Here is a 20,198-nt window from a genome sequence, read left to right on the forward strand (position 1 = left end):
AAAAATTGAATACCTACACCTGAAATGTGCCATTTGCAGCAAGAGCTCATGGAAAGAAAAGCTGTTGACTCACAAAAACTACTGTAAATTGCATATATTCTATACATATAATCGTTAAGAATCTTTTCAGTGTTTTTAAATCAGAAGTGCATTATTTGAGGTGCTGTAGGGGAAGATGATGTTTTCATTGATGAGATCTAATCTGTCTTGCACAATGGGGCACAAGAGTCAGGAGAGCGATTTCAGTCCTAATGTGAGATACTGATACCTCATCAGGAACCTCTCGCAATGGCAGGTTTTCACAGGTAAAAAAAAAAAAAAAAAAAAAAAAAACAATAAAAAAAAAAAACACAAAAAAACAAAATAAAACAAAAAAAAACTGTATACCACTACAAATCTGACCATGGTTTCAAATGCCAAAACACCTTATTTATATAATTAAAAACTATTTAAAAACCAAAAACACCCAATTTATTACACCTTTTGTTAGTATTATAAAATAAAAAATAAAAAACATGTATTAAATGTGTAATTTTTAGATACAAGATATTGACATTCACAAAAAAAGCCTTTGGTTTAATTTAATAAAATAAAATAATATATCATTAAATCTGTAAATTTTGCTAAATGGAAATTGCATTTATTTTTAAATTACTATTTTTGCTAAATTAATATTTTTAAACATAAAATAATTATATGACTGTAAATGCATTTATTTTAAAAACTGGTTTCAAATGGCAAAACTACAGCTACTACAGCTACTGTATTGTAAACATTATAAAACAATTTTTATTTTATTTTTTTGTTGTTGGTTATTGTGTAATTTTTAAGTATAAGATATTGATGTTTCATAAAAAATCCTTTGATTTGATTTCGATAAAACAAAATTAAGTCTTTTTTTTTGCTAAATTAATATTACATTTATATTTAAATTTATATTTTTGCTTTATGTATAGCAAAAAAAAAACCCTCATATTTAAGCAAATAAAATACAAATGGCAGGCTTCCAACAGCACAACCCTAAAGAAAGGCATCTAGAAAAACAGAAGTAAATATTATCATACAAGAAAAATTTAATCACTGTAAATTCATTTTTAAAAAGTGACCATGGTTTAAAAACAACAAAACACCCTATTTACTACAGTTATTGTTAGTATTATTATTTAAAAAAAAAAAAAAAAGTATAGAATCACACTGGAACTTTTTTTTATTAAATATGTAATTTTATGATATAAGATATTGAGACGTTCATAAAAAGCTTTGGGTTTGAGTCAGATATGGATCGATGTGTGTGTCTGCAGGTTATTATTGTACCTTATTGGGGTTACTGGCGGTGATAATCCAAACACACTGTGAATTGCTCTCATACTGGATAGGGAAATTAGGCGATGTAAACGTTCCTGAAGGGCCGAAGAGGTTCATCCCACATGTTTTCACTGCAAAATACACAAATACAGAGAAGAACTCATTTATAATGAATAAGAGAAGACTAACAGACACACGAAAAAAGGTTTTGTGGACAGAAGTTCTGCATAAGTAAACTTTAAATGAATAGAGTCTTCAAAAAGATTTTTTTTCAGAATTAAAAAAAAAAAAAAAAACATTGGATAACTATCCACTTTTGTTGAATGAAAAATGGGTTTTTGTAAAAAGCAATAATACATGTTTGAAACAACAGGAAGTAAATTTTTTATATTTGAGTGAAGCTGTTATCAGTATCAAGAATCAATAGTATTAATTTGTAGGATCACGGGTCATCAGTAGATCAGATATCTGGTCTAATCCTGCTCAGAGGGTTTACTGAAGACAATGGTCTAACCTTTACAGACGGGTCTATGGTCACTCCAGGCCGCGAACACCTCAGCGACCCTCTGGCACGTGATGCTCTTGGATCCCTGAAGCACATGGTCCCCATCACAGGTGAAATGAACCGTCGCACCGATGCTGCCGTGTTGAAGAGAGAACAAACGTAAGCCAGGGAATCAATGACAGAAAACCAATCAAGCAATCCCCCCACACCGCAAACAACACGTCCTGACAGATTGATCAGCACTGCGTGTTGTGGCCTCATGTCAGAGCAAATGTCAGGAAGGAATATATTCAGGGATTTCATTCCTATTGAAATACCTAGGCATAGGGATCCTTGAGGAGATGTTTCCCATGACTTTTTGTTTCCATTGCTAGTTTTCTCCCCACTTTGCAAAATAGCTTTACGTAATTTATTCCTTTTTTATGTTTTGTTGAATGGTCATTGCGACTGTTATCAGAATTTCACAGTGTCAATATGTATCAGTAATACTTTACAATAAGACTGAATCTATTCAAATTAGAGAAATTAAACGCATTAAACAAAAATATTAAATGCATAATATTCAGCTAAAAAATGTTTAAGAAAATTTTACATAACATCTTGGGAATTTATGCAAAACTAATATTAAAGATTTTTTTTTTAGAAAAAGATATTTCGAAAAAAAACATTAATATAAGCAAACAAAATATATATTTGCATATATGTTAATAAAATAGAACATTAAATGCTAATTTAATACAATTGGTATATTTAACTTAGTTTGCAAATATTCATATTTAAGCAAATAAAAAAAGTTATTAAAATCAAATGTGTAATGTTAAAGCAAATTAAATGCATATTAATTTCATCACTTACTGTATATTGATCTACAAGAAAAAAGTAACATCGTGAGTATTTTTGATAAATTAATATTTAATAAATTAAATGTTTTTGCTAAATAAATTTAGAAAAAAATATTTCAGCAGATAAAATATTGCATATATTAATAAAATTCACATTACATGTATTCTTCACTTATTTAATAAAAAATATATTTATATTTATAAAAAATAAAGGATAAATACATCCTATTTTGCAAAGATTATTCATACCTTAAGACGAAAAAAAAGAAAATTACATTAAATGTGTCATTTTTGCTGATTTAATATAAAATAATTTAATATTAAAAATTTATTTTATATAAAATATTTAAATTAATATTTTGCTTAACATTTAAGCAAATAAAATAGAATTTATAAGATTAAACATGTAATGTAATGAGAGCATAACATATGTCAAAACAAACTCAGTGCTAATTGTTGTTTCATTAATTTTGGATTCTTCGATGTTGCTGTTTACATTTCGGTTTCAACTTGTAAATGAGCAAAAGAAGCTATTAAAGACTTCAGTTTATAATCTATCAAAACAGTAAAAGAACATATTAAACTATTTGTGCATGGCCTAATTAATATTCATGAGCTATACTATAAGTATAGCTGCATGACATTACAACTGTTCCCATCATTTTTAAAAACAAAACTGCATCTGTGTGTCTGGTGTGGACAGCCTGTCTACCTGTAATCAGTGCCAACGCGCTTGCCGTTCTCTGGTTCCCCGGGGTCCGGGCAGAAGTTGGAGACCTGCTTGACCATCCCTTCATTCACTGTGGGAGGAGAAAGAGCATATGGAGACATAAGCCAACACGAAACCATCAGCCTTCATCACCTGTGATCACGCTCTCCATAATAAATCCTTGATTATCAGACATCGAGTTTCGTCCTCAATCAAAAGAAAAATTGGCACAATATCTCGTCCATAAATAGGTGTTGGCGCATGATAATTACCGCAGGGGGCAACATTATGCACGTAATTTAAGGGAAGCATTTAGAAAGGGGTGTTTGGTAGCAGCCCGGGGTCCTGAATAAAACCCAATAATTCACTCATAACTCATTTCTGAATGCGTGATGCAGACACTGTGAAATAGAAGCTCATAAAAATTCTATCCAGTTGTAATTAAGTGTTTGGAGTGCTACATTGTCAAGGGTGAAACGAATCAGTCAGCATTTCATTACGACGCTGGTGCACGTGGAGCCATAAAAAAGGACTTATTCACTTTCGCTGTGTGCACAAATCATTTCCATAGATAGTGATCAGGCTTCTGTCGGAGCGTGTGGCTTGGTTCTGTTACCAGGTTAGGCCGGTGGTTTGGATGGCCAGTAATTAAACTCAGTTGGAGTGAAATCCTACCACCTGTGTGCCCTCTAAAGCCGCTCGCTTCACAGATTTGACATTCTCTTCTGAGGAGCTTCTGTGGGTGAGGGACCTCTAAGTCAAGCTAAGCTCAATTAATCAAAATGCAGATTTCTGTTTCGTTGGATGCTCTAATTTCCTTTGATCCATTTGCTAAATTGCAAGCGAGAGGATTACAAAAATGTGGCATTGTTTGCACTTTATGAATTACAGGCTTTGAAGGTGTAGATGCGAAATCACCGGCGGAATAACATCTACGGAATATTAAACAATTAACAGGGATGCACATCAGAAAGAAATTAAGCAGTGAAGAGCTGTTTCACATTAAAGTTATGACATTAGAGCAACAGTTTTAACAGCCATAATTACGCATGACATGCAGCAGCACTAGAGAGCAGATCATAAAGCTGCTTGGTTTTTACTTGAACGAGCCTACACACACACACAAAAAAACTAACTATATATTTTATTTTATTTTTGGGGGGGGGGGCGCTCTGGTGTTGGACTATAACCATGGTAATCTAAAAGAGAGCCGAATAAACATTGATTGTTTAAACATTGCAAAACATATCACAATTTTTTTTTTTTTTTTTAATTTAACACATTAAAGGGATAGTTCTCCCAAAAATTATGCAATCATTTCTTTTCTTTTTTTTTTTCATTTTCATTTTTGTCTGAACTACTTTTATAGGAATGTGTTCATCCATTCTGGATTTAGAGTATCATACTGTACAAAACAAGATCATTACTATAATGGTTAATCAAAGTACCATATAATCATCTGACATATCACATAACATTAGGGGTGGGTGATATACCGGTGCACACATAAAGCCGCTTTAAAAATTATTACATTATAAAACAGACTCATTGGGCTTGAATGGTCAAACACACACTTGTATCAAAATACCCATATTTGCGAGTATCCTCGTAAACACAGTCGCTTATGTCTTAAGTGAACGCAAACAGTTGAGAAAGAAAACGCATGTGTGACAGTATATTAGATTAGCGCATTCAGTCTTAAAGTGACAGCAGCCTAAACCTGGTGCTGTCTGTGTCATTAATGTTAATCAAACGACAAATGAGAGAAAATATCTTGCTGCTATTGACTGAATCACTTTAGTAGCTGTAATAGTAATAAATATGAATTGAATTTACACAGTGAAGACCATGCAGTGCTTTTTGTACATACAATTTAAGAAGTATTTATTATTTCTAGTGCTTGAAGTTTTTCACATAGGTCTGTCATTTGTGTCCTTGTTCTATTATAAATTTCTTTCCTATTGCCTGTAATTAATTTGTCTGTTCTTATATTATTATTGACTGTTTGCTTATCTTCATTCAGCTTGAGAGGGTTTTTTAATGTTAGTTAGGATAGTTTTATTTTTTTGTGATTTTGAATTTGATGAAATTTCAATGGTTTCAAATATTGATATCATAAAACCCTTACTTAAAGCAAGAAATAACTATATTATCATATATATTCTTATAGTGAAATAAAGTAACTCATTTTGTGATTTAAGACTGTCATATCGCCCACCCCTACATAACACGGTACTGTTTATTTGTAAAAATGCATTCAAAATACACTTATCAAATGACTGTGTGTATTTAATTTTACAAAGAGAAGGAAACACACTTACTTATTGAAAATTTACTTGTGTTGTCTTTTCCGGGCAATAATTTCACTCCCCTTGATTTAAAATCTCCAGATCGTTTCACTGCTCAGCAAAAGAAAACAAAGAAAATTTGCCACATTTTTATTCCGTGTAGGTGAGATTTAAAAAGCCCGCTGCAAAATTACATGAGTGATAGTTTATCAATAAAGTCAGTTAATTAAAAAGCAAATAAACAAAATGTGAAAAAATGGTTCCTGTAAGACATGTATTGTCTGTGTGAAAATATAATTCTCTGTTTTTTGTTTGTTCTCTCATGATTTGCTTCTATTTTAGTTCTATAATTCATCTTTTAGATTTGCTTCCAATCAAATTAATCGAAAATAACTTGTGGATCATGTTTGATTCAACTTTCAACAGGTCATCTTCTGTTCCTCGTTATAAGAAATCAAGCAATTTAATTAGCAGCTGATTAAGATTAACAAGGTGATTAAAGATTTTTCTGATAATGCAGCTGCACATAATTACTTAGAGTGACAGGGTGAATCCCATAATAGAGGTCTGGGTCATACTATGACCCAAAATCAAAAGAAAAAAAGAAAAGAAATTATATTATGTGTGATTTTGCATTGTAAAAAAAAAGAAAAACGAAGTTCATCCGAAACAATCTGTTAACTAAACTTGAAAGAGAAACTATTTAGAGATTTTTCATACACAAACTAACATGACTGATGACAAACGATTAAGCAAGGAAACAGGAACAAGTAGAATAGGAAACCCAAAGAAAGGTAACAGTCAGTCAAAACACAATCAAAACAAAAGTCTGACAAGAACATTGAATGTTTATTTATTTAATTTCAGTTATTTGTTCCTTATTTCAAGGTCAGAGATAGAACTGGACATGTTTTAGACATGTTTTTCAAATGTACCTTGATACTGGACACTGAATCCTTTATGCCTATGACTGTTGTCTGTGATGAAATGAAGCCGTAGCCAGTTCTTGTTGCTGACTATGGGCACAGGAATATTAATTCCTGATAACCTGTAAAGAAGATGAAGAAACTGCTTCAACATGGAAAGACAAAAATCTCCAAAATGGTTTGCCAAGCTTGTGATTTAATAAAATATAGCATATCATCAATAAAATGACACCAATTGCATCGTACATTTCAACTGAATTTAAAAATAGAATTAGAAAAGTCTCACTTTTAGGCATGTAAATTAAATTGAGCACTTTTATTCATTCTGCTCAACAGAATTGTGAGATGCCTTCAAGAATGGCTCAAATTTCAATATGTACCTAAACATTTCTCATCAAATTCACACAAAATCAAATGATCTGAGCTGCTATCCACATTCATGTCCACACGTACACAGGTATTTTTATAAACAGAGTTTTCTTTCTTCCATTTTTAAAAAATACATGAAAACGCAAACGCATGCTATGAAGCACTGTCAAGAGCATGCCAAGCCAACGAGATATAATCTCGACAGTAAAGCCATGTTTGCCAATCAGAAGCCTGAAAAGTTTTAGCGGAGATAACAGCGCAGTCTCTGACGTCACAAGCCAAAAAAGCTGGTTTCGCTGTCTACACGATAACACTGCAACCGGAGTTTTTGAAAATCTTCACCCTGGCAGGTGTTTTCAAAAATGTTCGGTTTCAGTAACCTGGTGCTGCGTTTGTGTGTGGACGAACGGCCAAACAGCGTAGAAAAAGCTACGGTTTTAAAAATAACCGCGTTCCTGTGGACAGGGCCTGAATGTCATCCATTCTATTTCTAGAGAAATATTGGAGATTAAGTTGATACGTGCAAAACATAACTGACTAAAATATTGCTGAGCCATTGCTGAGATTTTTATTTATTTTTTTCTGAGAAAAATAATACTGACAGCTGCTAAACATATGCTGAATGGAGCTGATTTAAAGAGAAAAAAAAGTAAAAAAAAAAAAAAAACATTTTGTAAGTGCTGCCCTCTTATGCAACAGATCTTTCAATGTGTACCACAGTAAACAGGTTTCTCCTACACACTCAAAACCACCTCTGGACACTATCAGTACAATATACCAATAATATCAGAGGCAGGTAGGTAGGTACGCAAGTAAGCAAGCAAGCAAGGTCATGTATTCAATTCCTAGGGAATACATTATCTGATAAACACTATACTTTGAATGCAATGTAAGCCACTTTGGATAAAAAGATCTGCCAAATGCACTTTTTTTTTAATGATATTATTGTAAGGTACAGTGGCCCTATTTGATGAAGGCCAAATGAAGGAAGTATTGAAAGCTTCACAAGCCATAAAATATGACCTTTATAAATGACTATGTTTACTATTCAGTGTTTACTGAGATGCAAATGACGTAAAAACAGCCTTCAGCTGTTTGCCACTAACATTAGATTTATTGTTTCTTCCCATCTGCACACATCTCAAGGACTCAGCCATAATTTTAAACTTCATAACAGTCAATCGGCTGTGACAGTGAAAGTCTATAGTAAAACAGAGCAAAAGTATTTCAAGGCTAAGCCATTCCAGCCGGCACAGACTGTCCAGAATGACTCCTTTCCTCTGCAATGAACTCCAGCCCACTCGGCCTCGCTGTCTGTCAATCATTGCCGACGCTGCAATTATTCAAGTGAGATCCGACAGTGGAATCGCTTTTTGAAGAAAAACAGTTCATACTTGAGTCTCAAACACTTGTCAGTGCTGTAATGTTGGAAAGGGCAAACGAGAGATTTTTATACGTTTGTAAAACGTCTAGGCATCAACCCACATTAAAGCCTGGATCCAATCCTGAATTTGACCGAAAGACGCCAGATTGACTTTGAGTTCCCTTCACACCGGTAAAACATTTTGAGAAAAACTTCAATTTTGGCACCAGCGATGTTAACAAATGACCCCACATCATCTGCTGGTTTCACAAACACAACTGTAAAACTCACTGCCATGATGCTAAGGTGCTGCAGTTGGTTGCTTTTTTGTTGCTATGTGGTTGCTAAAGTCTGGAAGGTTGTTAGGTGGTTAATTACAAGAGGAAGTCTTAAAAGTCCACCCCCAAAATAAGCATTATTACACCGTGGAACAATTATTATTATTTTTTATTTTTTTGTATTGTATTATTTAACTTTTATTTTTATATGCTGAATCGCATTACTTTTTGTGTATCATTAACAGTGCTGATGAAAAAATGTTGACAACTTATACAAATTAATCTGTTATTACTCATGCATAAAAATAGCATGGTACATGTTAACAACAGTTTAACAAACAGTTACCAAAAGTGAGTCGACCAAAACTTGAGAAGTGTATGTTGGATGGTTTTTGTCTTTTATTACGAATGTTCTGGAATGTTTCAGAAATCACTAGAATATTACAGCATATTAGAGAATCTTACAGAAAGTTCTAGAATGTTTCCAGCCTTCATAATTAAATTATCTTTCATAATTAAAGAAGTTATCAAATTTACCTGAAATAAATATTTACCAAAATATTGAAGCTACTTGGAAATAAATAGGGTAATAATAATTAGCACCACAGAATTACAGAAGAACCGTTAAAAAAAAATAAGTAAAACCAATTGTTGTTACATTGTGTTATCATTAACAAAAACAAAGATGGAAATTTAATGAAAATATTTTGGATAACTGAAATAAAATAAATATTTATTTACTGTTTTCATGCCAGTGTGTGTATATACAAAATATTTATCTGTTGTATTTTTATATTTACACTTTATATTATTCTGTATTTAACTTGATAAACAAATAGTTGTACTATAGTATATTACCTAAAAGTAGGTTTTGGCAGTGAAATGTGCCATGAACATGTTTCTGTGAAATACAGCCAAGCATATATGGATTTCATTTTATTTTCATTTTATAAAACTAATTTATATGAAATTTTGGGAATAAAAGTTTCTCTAAATATCAATGAGTTAATTTATATGAATAAGTATGCCTATCTATCTATCTATCTATCTATCTATCTATCTATCTATCTATCTATCTATCTGTCATTCATTCTATCTATCGTTTGTTCAATGCATTGTTGTTTCTTTCATTCTTTTTTCCTTCATTCATTGGTTCTTTCTTTCTAGCCTTCTTTCAATCATTCAATCACTTCATTTTCTGGCTGCAATCAGACTCCATTCAGTAATAGTGAAGGAGGAGTGAGTCATATCCAGTGACCAGGATATCAGAGAGATTTGGTGGTGGACTGTTTTGACCACTTAATAATCACCCAAATACCCTAGCAACCGCATAGCAATGCCTTCTCAGCATAGGCAGAGTTTCACTTTTATGCGTGGGGGTCACCCACTGGCAGATGAGCCACGATCACTTTTTTATATGTTCTACAATTCATGTATTTATGTAACACATATTGTACATTAAAATACATTTAGAATGAACAATAACTGCTGTACAAAGAGTAAAAAAAAAAGAAAAAGAAAACAATGCAAAAAAGCCGCCTCTTTTTTCCGAATTGCGTAAATGACTACTATCTTTCTTTCATCTCTTCTGATAAATTTTCAGTCAAATCGGAGATACCCCCTTCTATGTAAAGTGCTTTGAGTGCCCAGAAAAGCGCTATATAAATGTAAGGAATTATTATGAGTATTTTTGTATTTTGTCATTATTATAGGAACGGATTGGAGCACTATATTATTGTTTTATGTAAAGGTGCTTTGTCAATGGTAGCACTCGCTAACTGGCTCAAGGACTCCTCTCTGTACCAATCAGAACAGGCTTGGCCAGCTGACCAATCAGAGCAGAGTAGGCTTATGGAAGGGAGGGGTTTGCTCCGAACTTGCTTGGAACGAATCATTTCCTAATCATTGACAAATGACTCTAATATTAAATGTATATTCTGAGAAAATTACAATGTTTTCTGACCTTAGATGCATATAAACCTGATGTAGGGCACTCCAACACAATATTAGGAAACCTTTAAAATACCTTATGACCTGCTCTTTAAAAAATACAACGAATTATTCATTATTCAGTTGACTTGCTAGAGCAGTAAAAATAATGAAAAAAAAGAGTCCTCTCATCTAAAGAGAGTATCTCTCATCTGGGGCTTAAACAACAAAAAACAAATAAAATTTAATTATTTAATTTTTATATTTTATTCATAGCTCAGACAAAATCATGATTGGCTCTCGTCTGGGGGGCAGTGACCCCCCTCAGACTCAGCTTGGCTCTCGACAAAATCATGATTGGTACTGACCAGGCTCGCCCTGCTCTTCAGGGGGAGCAATCATGATTATGACCCCCTAATTTTATTGTATCTTGTCCTTGCCTCTCAAACACCAACTATTAATCACCTCTCATCTTAACAACCACTTTGCTTCTCAGCCACCCACAACACCCCAGCTCTGGTGTTGCAAATCCTGTTTGTTAGTCTCGCTATATCTTCACCTCTTTATTCTCTCTCTCTCAAGCAGGCAGGAGGAGTAAGAGAGAGGAGGTGTATCCATTTCCTGCATTCCACTGGTGTTTTGATTTATTTGTGTGTTTTCAATTACTATTTATTTTTGTGCAAGTGTTTGTGCAACGGGTCAGCAGACAATAGGACAGATTGTCAGAACTGGACCAGCAGTCAAATGTGCTCACGCTTTATTAATAGAGAAATGCACATTATGTTCTCCATAATAATAACGTTATCTAGCCTTTGCCGGTGGTTACACTGTTGTTGGTTCTAATTCTCAGGTGCTTGTACTTGTGCTTTTGCAATATACATCTGTTATTTCAGGCCACACAAGCCAAATAGCTTATCTCAGAGAGTACAGGCTCTAAAGCATCCGTCCCAATATTCATTCAGCATTGTTGGCAGTTCAAAGTCGAGCATCTCTATTCATATCAGTCACACTTTGAGTTAAGGATTTAAACAAACTCCTACCCATAAATATTACACTTTGGCATGTAACTTGTCCTGCACTGATTGTGCTACACACATGAATGACACATCAAGGTGTGCTAGGTGATCTGACTCAAGTTTATCATTTTAAAATTCCTTTACTCTTTCACTTAATCACTTATTTTGAAGGATTGACAGACAGACAGACAGACAGACAGACAGACAGACAGACAGACAGACAGACAGACAGACAGACAGACAGACAGACAGACAGACAGACAGACAGATAGACAGACAGATAGATAGATAGATAGATAGATAGATAGATGATAGAAGTATAGACAGACATATAGATAGATAGAACTACAGAATGATAGAACTACAGACAGACAGACAGACAGACAGACAGACAGACAGAATTATAGAACTATAGACAGACATATAGATAGATAGAACTACAGATAGACAGACAGACAGACAGACAGACAGACAGACAGACAGACAGACAGACAGACAGACAGACAGACAGACAGATAGATAGATAGATAGATAGATAGATAGATAGATAGATAGATAGATAGATAGATAGATAGATAGATAGATAGAGCTACAGAATTATAGATAACTAGACAGACAGACAGACAGACAGACAGACAGACAGATAGATAGATAGATAGATAGATAGATAGATAGATAGATAGATAGATAGATAGAACTACAGAATGATAGAACTACAGACAGACAGACAGACAGACAGACAGACAGACAGACAGACAGACAGATAGATAGATAGATAGATAGATAGATAGATAGATAGATAGATAGATAGATAGATAGATAGATAGATAGATAGATAGATAGATAGATAGATAGATAGATAGATAGATAGATAGATAGATAGATAGATAGATAGATAGATAGATAGATAGATAGATAGATAGATAGAACTACAGAATGATAAAACTATAGATATAAATGACGGACGGACAGACAGATCAGAATGATAAAACTATAGATATAATGATAGACAGACAGACAGACTGTTCATTTTTAAGCCCCTGATTTTCAGAAATAACTGATTCTGGATGTTTCTGATCCAAGCAACGATAAAAAGATAATATTATCACAAAAGAACCATTGCAAAATTATGATGACAGTCCATGCAGCTGTCTGCTTTTAACCTTCTCCCACCATGCACCATAATCTGCCTGAGTGTGAGTGAGTGAGTGTGTGGTGTTTATTCCTTTATTTCCAGGCAGTGTGGTGCAGAGAAGTGGGACAAATCTTGTATGCAGCGGGCAGCAGCAGTCACAGCGAGTGTGTAAAATCTCTGAGGAGTGAATGGATACAAAAGACTTCATTTGGTCATGTCTCTCTGAGCGGCCTGTGTGGGGAAAAGAGGAAAACTGCTTGCTTTAAATGATGCAAAACCCTAACAAGAACATGCCATTTGTCTTAATCTAAGAATAAAATATTTTCATCATCATACAGAGAAACGCAGACAAATCTGGTTCATATTCCCAAAATATGCTCAAGTGTTGACCTTGTAGTTTAAATATCGTCTGATCTGAGCTCAGGATCTGATGTGGCATGAGTTCAAACACAAAACTGACCCAGAAACAGTCATGTTATGCTTGCAAAATGTGACCCCAGGTGTCTCATTTAAGTTCTGTAGCATGTTCCATCTAAGACAAAAAGAAATGTAATATACTTTTCTAAACAAAGAATGCTCTTTCCTTTGGAGAGCAAGAGGAATGGCTTTTGTACGCCCCTTTCTATGAGTGATTTGTAACTTACAAGATTGTTGTTTTTGCCCTTTCCAACATACACAGAAAGTATGGTAGAATTACATAAAGGTCATTCCAACAAAAATATTGATTTGTTTGTTTGGCTTGAACAATATTAGAGGGGAGAAGTTAATTCTGCTCAAACAAAAGTTGGCTTCATTTGTCATGTTGCTTATAGAAATGACTTAAGCGAATCAATGAAGCAAACAACAAGCAAGGTCATCAACACCATGCCACGATACTGCTCACACATTCATGTTCCCTGCGCTCTTAACATGCACTCACAGTGTCTGATTGTCATTTCAGCAGCAGCGGTTGAGTTTAACGCTGAGCACTCGTTCAGTATGCTCTGTATTCCTGTGCCAAGACTGAAATCTTTCGATTTGCAGAGTCATGCAGGCTGCATTGAATCAAGTTAAAGGCATGTAATCTTATTTCATATGATTCTCACAAGCTCACACAGTCATTTCAGAGGTTTGGTGGAAGTTTTGGCACCTTCTGAGTAGTTTCTTTGGACAATCTAACACATAAATCGCACATTTCATTGTCATACTGAAAATCATTTCCACAATTTGAAATTAAGATGTTGGATCCTATGAACCTATCAATGCATAAGGAAAAACACAAAGGGACAAAGGTACAGTAATTATGCAGGTGAAAATGTATATGAAATATTGATTTGAGTTTAAATCAGTGGATCTCAGCTAGTGGGTTATTGCAGACAGCAGGGGAAAAAAACTGATAAACGCCAATAATACAATGCAACTAAGCATATCATAATGTGCAGTTAGGATAACAAAATAGACAGGCTTTTAAAAACAAAAACAAAACGCTTCCCACATCTTTTGTTGGCAATGTCAAAGGCTGTGCATTCCATCAAACTGGCTATTTTGCAAAATAACCTGTAACTTTGTAGATGTTAGTCAAATGATGCCAGTGGCAACACGCACAAATTGTGTGGCATGCCACAATCCTCAAAAACAACATATAAATCTATGAAAGGTGTAAAAAAAAAAAAAAAATCGATGATGATAAACATGGTTTGTACATACTGTGTTTTGCACAATGACGCGCAATAAGTTTACAGTTTGAAACACTTTAAAGTTTGAAAATACAACTTCTGACAGATCTACATTACTTTTTAATTAATTTCATAAAAAAAGAAATAGATTAAGGTTTGAATAGCTCTGCTAGAATATGGAAATCATTTTGACATTATCTTCTGATCATCACACTGCAAAACAAAAACTGCTGTTCTTTCTCAGTATATTGGTCTTTTTTTCCAGTGCAAAAGGTCTAAAGATCCTTAAATCAAGATACATTTACTTGAAAAGCAAAATAACATAAGTCTTATTTATGATCAAAATTGATGAAAATGAAGTGAGCTTACAACTAAAACAAGAACAAATAACTGCCAACGGGCTCTATTCAAATGAAAAACAAGTTAACATACCCCGTATATACCCCACAGACACTTGCTTCAAATCAATTAAAAATCAATAAATTCATCTCAAATTTTCCAAGACATTTTACATTTGCATCTCAAGTAAATGTATCTTGTTTTAAGGATGTTTAGATACTTGTATTGGAAAACAACAAATACTAAAAATACTGAACAAGATATACATTGCAATGCAACATTTAATGCCAAGACTTGATGAATTTAAGACTTTCTGCTATGATTCAAGACCTTTTTAAAACCTGCAGAAACCCTGCAAAAATAACTGACCACAGAATGCAGATGCAACAATCCAATATCATACTCACCATATCGTTGGTGGATCGGATCCCTCAACTTCTAAAGAGTCGAGTTTGCTGTCCATCTGGAATTCAGTGAAGACTAGTGAGATGGTGTCTCCTGGATCAGCCAGGATGGTCCACGTGCACTCGCCACTGCTCTGATAGTCCTTCTGAAAGTCTGGACTGGAGATGGTGCCACCGGACCCGCGGAAGGTCCCACCACATGTGTCCGCAGCTGTTGGCCAAACAAGCACACAATATTAACAAAAAATTTCTATAATTTTACAGAACTTGAATAAAATGTAAAATGTTTGTGGATTGAAGGCATTTGTTTTTTCTGTCAAGCTGCTATGAAACTCTTTCAGATCTTTACAAAGAAAACAGAGCAGGAAGGGGTCCTCCGACTGTTAGCTGCAAGTCAAAGGTCTGATTTGCAAAGCAGAATCATTGACATTATGATTACGATGGATAATGTGCATCACACAGCGAAGGCAAAGCTTCTCCAAAATAAATTTGTGTCTTTTTTTCATACTTCGCCCACACTGGATTGGATTTTTGTCTGCCAGCAAAACAATTAACTAGGTTGATCACACTAATTGCTGGTTGTGTTCTGATGAACAGAATTATTGTTTTAATGAGTATTATATGAGTTTTGTAAGCTTTTCTTTTTTCTTTTTTCAAAAACAAAAATAAAATCAACACTTAATTATGCAGCCCAAGACTGGCTTGAAAACAGAGACCGTGTAAGATAATTAATCTAATTAGCTTCATATGCAGGATAAGAGGAAAGCGTCTTAACAAAACACTCCAAAATGCAATTACCACAATGAAAGGTATTTTATATTTAAAATAAACATAAGCAGGACATGAGCTAATGCAACATTTTGCACACGCATTTGGTGTACAACAAATGCATTCGAATAGTTTAATGCAATAATTTAATTATTTATTATTCACCTCATGTCATTCCAAACCCATATCTAATCGTTTTTTCCATGCAACACAAAAGAAGGATTTTCTGAAGCTCTTTTACATGGAACAATCACTCATAGTGAGCTGGCAAGCTGCTCAACAGGGCAACATTGCAAGTATTGCAAGCACTGCAAGTCCATAGTGCAGATACGACATGCTTTGCATGAAAAACAGACTTATTCATTTATTTACCCTGATGTGGATCTAAACCTGTATGACTTCTGGTGAACACAGTATAAAATATTGAAACATGTCTTTGTCCATAGAATGAAAGTCAATGGGGTCCAATGTTGTTTTGATGAGTTGAAACACTGACACAGTTGAAACATTGTTCAAATTAACTTATTTTGTGTCATGCAGTAAGAAGAAAGTCAAATTGGGTGAACTATCATTTTAAATGATTCCCTGTGCCAAAACTCTGAAATTGATGTAAACTTGTTTCTGCCATGGGATAAAAAAAAAAATGTAATTGTGACTTTTTATCTCAAACTTGGACTTCTGTTTGACAGTTCTGAAAAAAAAAATTAATTCATAATTGCAAGATATCAAAAGCAATTCTAAGTCAAAATTGTGAGATAAAAAGTCACACTTTTTTATGGTGAAAAAAGAAACAGAAAAAAATTAGAGTTTATATCTCGCAATTCTGACTTTTAACTGATAAAACTGATAACTAGAGTTCAAAGGGTCAGGGAAATCTCATTCCTTAAGTTACCCGATTTGTAAATGACATTATGCATATTAAATTATTTAAATGTAATTTTAAATGCACATGTAGCAGTGCACGTCTCGTTCATTACGAATCCAACAGACGGCAGGTGCATTTGCATGTTCAGATGCTTCAAAGCAGCTAAAATTTCTGAAAGCTTCAGCTTCATATCTATTAATGTGTGCTGACAGTCCATGTTCCCTAAGCTGCAAATTGCCTTATATGTCGGCATTTCTGCCCTAAAAAGCTATTTTAGGCAAACTCATGCTTTATCACAGGACTCTCTCGACAGCTCATGCAAGGAGAAAATAACGAATGAGCTTCAGCCACACGAGGGTCCAGGTCTGCGCCGCACAGCTGCTTAAAATGCAGGTAATTCAACATGTTTGCAAAGCAGAGGTTAGTCACACGTAAACAATTTTTGTTTGACTAAACAGCAAAAAGTCCCATCCACACCACAGCTTATTTTGGTTAAGAATCAGCAATTTCGGCAGGATGAGACTATTTGTCTAACATTTAAAGTGGCTCTACATGGAATAATTGATCTGTAATATATTATGCCACAAGAACCAAATGTAGTAAATAAAAGTATTTTAATGAAAACGATGAAATTTAGTATGACAAATTATTAATATGTATACCATGGGGCTGTTTTAAAGTAAAGTGTAGATTTAAAATAAAGTGTTTATTTTAAATTAAAAATTTACTTTTAATTTAATTAAAATTATTTTTAATTTAAATAAAAAATGTATTTAAAGAACTTATTTTAAATTATGCCATGGTAGTCTCCACAAACTGTTATACAGAAAATACCAGAATACATGTATGGTTTTTGATCATCCAAGTATTTAAAACATCAAATAAGTACTTTTCACAGACATAATTCGGAAAAGTAATATTTTCAGGTCTGCTTATGGACATCTAGTTTACTTTGTTTTCAATGCCCCTGGCAAAACTTTGAACATCTTTTCTAATGCTACTAACCTGGGGGGAAAAAATGGGCAAATTCAATCATTATTTTAGCATCAAAAGCTTCAAGTTTAAACCTAGTGCCATGTAAACACAACTTTGTTTCCAGGCAGACTTGACTTTTCAAACTCGCTCCTTAAAGTTTCATAAAGCTAGTCGATCAGATTGAGAAAGTGGAGCTCGCCAGATCAAGAAAGTCCTTTTATGGTTTTGTCTGCAGTATGGATTAGACCGAGCGAGCGGGTTAGCGGTCTATGGGCAGTCTAGGGGTGTGCCATCTGAGACTGAAACTACACAGAAGAGGCAGTGAGTTGAATGCACATGGAACTGATGTAGGCTGATGTGATGGGTACATGAAAGGTACTGGATAATAGATCGGTACATGCCTTATCCTCGCTCATTAAAGCAGAGCTCAGAAGAAGAAGCATTCCACTATGAGGGATTAATGTTGCTTTTCAAGACTTAATTTGGATTCTCATTATCTTTTATTCTGAAGGATGAACAGTCGTTTTTTGTTCTTTCATCATACTGGAAGCTCAACACTCCTATGTGAGTGTTAGAGAATCAACTCAAACCCTGTTGAATATGAACACATTATTGCTTATATTAGTGCTGTCTGACTTTACAGCAGCTCCACAAAGTATTTTCACACTCAAACTATAGTGAAGTGTTTAATTTTACACTTGTGTGACCTTATATAGCCACTTAAAAAAGCACTTCCACAACAGCTGTAGTTAAGTAGTTCTGTGAAGAGATCCAGCATAATTTGTTGTCTGCATCTAATGAAATGGCATTCAGACATTTAAGTGGGACTTAATGTGCAAATACTTTTTGGGGCCACACATCAACTTAGATTATGAATATGCATAAAAACCAAAACTAAAGACAGATGTATTAGCAGTACAAGCCTGTAGCATTTCTAGGCATAAATTAATACTAAAAGAAACACAGCTTCAAGTCAACATGAAATAAAAAAATCAACATCATTTACTTCCTTAAAACTCATTTCTGGTCTTGTGCAAAATTGAATATACACTCTGTATACACACACATATATAAAATCAAAAAATCTAAATGTAAACGCTTTAAACACTTGCTCTGGTGATATCCAAAGTTGAATGTGTATAAATATACATATATATATATATATATATATATATATACATACATATATATATATAAAAAATTTAAAAGTAATATTAGTTATTACAAATAAAATATTAATTACAAAAATTTAAAATAAATATTAAAAATTAAAAATAAAAAATAAATAACACTATATATATATATATATATATATATATATATATATATATATATATATATATATATATAATAATTTTTTTTTTACTATTATTATTATTTTCCATCAAAAAAATCAAGACCATCACTACATTTTTTTCTCAAGAACTATCTTCTTTCAGTCTACAATCTGTCACATTATGGAGAAAACTGTGGGTTGTAAGCGCTTCTTCATGTTAATCATGTCTTGACAGACAGAAAGTCAGTGTTTAAATTCCTGTTAGATAGATTTAAATTTAAGCTTGTCATTTTCTTCCCAACTCTTAATTATGCAAACCTCATCCATGCTGAATCCAGCGTTAGGTAACCATAATGATTATTAGAAGCATGCAGAGTTTATGTACACGGGCCTATATGCAAGAACAATGTGTTATGATTGCATCCCAGGTGTGGAGCCGCATGTGTTCACACTACAGCTGAATCACACACCTGGGACACACTTATAGAGCACATAAAGAAATCAATAATCGCAATATGAGATTCTTTTCCAGAGGGTACTTTATCTTCCCCTAGAAAGGCACATTGTAACTGGGGAAGACAAAATAACTGTTGAAAGTTGTTAGAGTGGGAAAGCGTAAACTGAGGTGGTTGCTCATAATTGAGTTTTAATTGTAAATGTTGACTGTACAATTTATTTTACTCACATGGTGTGTATGGTTAAAAGCTTGTCAGAAAATACTAGTCATTTAATGGAGCGGCAGGTTTGTGCAACCAAACTGCATTTCCCATCATTCTCTGTGGCTACAGAAGAACGAGAACTACAGATATAGCTAAGTACCCTGATTTTGTTGCATTAGCACTGCCAAGTTTCCTGTTGAAGTAAAAAAGAGAGAGAATCAATTCTGAAATTGCTCGATAAATATAAATTATTGGCCTTTAGCCAAGACTACATTTATGTACTGATTGTGCATTTTCCATATTTCTCAAAACATCTTCCTCCATTGCTTTAATTGTAGGGATGCTCTCATGTCACTTATCAACAGCAAAATGAACTCAGTTTGATTTTTGTTTTTTCCTAAAAGCTACTCAAGCTGCTAAACAGTGAAATTGCTGAACACTAATTGTGCACAATGCACAACTCAAAAAGATAATCTTTTTAACAATACTTCTAAAAAAAACGATGCAAGAGACAAGATTATGAATGCAACATCAAATGAGTTACGGCATACTTACACTAAACGTGTCTCTGAGTACGGTGATTTTTTATTTT

The 20,198-nt window shown here is 33.7% G+C and overlaps 1 protein-coding gene across 3 annotated transcripts in view; it reads right to left on the minus strand.

Annotated features, from left to right (window-relative positions):
* Positions 1-20,198, minus strand: part of csmd3a (CUB and Sushi multiple domains 3a) — a 227,044-nt gene that overhangs the window by 159,229 nt on the left and 47,617 nt on the right. For all 3 annotated transcript variants that reach the window (XM_042773196.1, XM_042773197.1, XM_042773195.1), the window contains exons 5-10: positions 15,067-15,274; positions 6,585-6,697; positions 5,683-5,760; positions 3,365-3,452; positions 1,820-1,944; positions 1,315-1,436 (exon numbers count right to left, since the gene is read on the minus strand). In XM_042773196.1, the coding sequence (XP_042629130.1) occupies positions 1,315-1,436; positions 1,820-1,944; positions 3,365-3,452; positions 5,683-5,760; positions 6,585-6,697; positions 15,067-15,274 (734 nt within the window). The remainder of the gene's footprint in view (positions 1-1,314; positions 1,437-1,819; positions 1,945-3,364; positions 3,453-5,682; positions 5,761-6,584; positions 6,698-15,066; positions 15,275-20,198) is intronic.

The sequence above is a fragment of the Cyprinus carpio genome, chromosome A16 (assembly GCF_018340385.1).
Source record: "Cyprinus carpio isolate SPL01 chromosome A16, ASM1834038v1, whole genome shotgun sequence".
In the NCBI taxonomy this organism is placed as follows: Eukaryota; Metazoa; Chordata; class Actinopteri; order Cypriniformes; family Cyprinidae; genus Cyprinus; species Cyprinus carpio.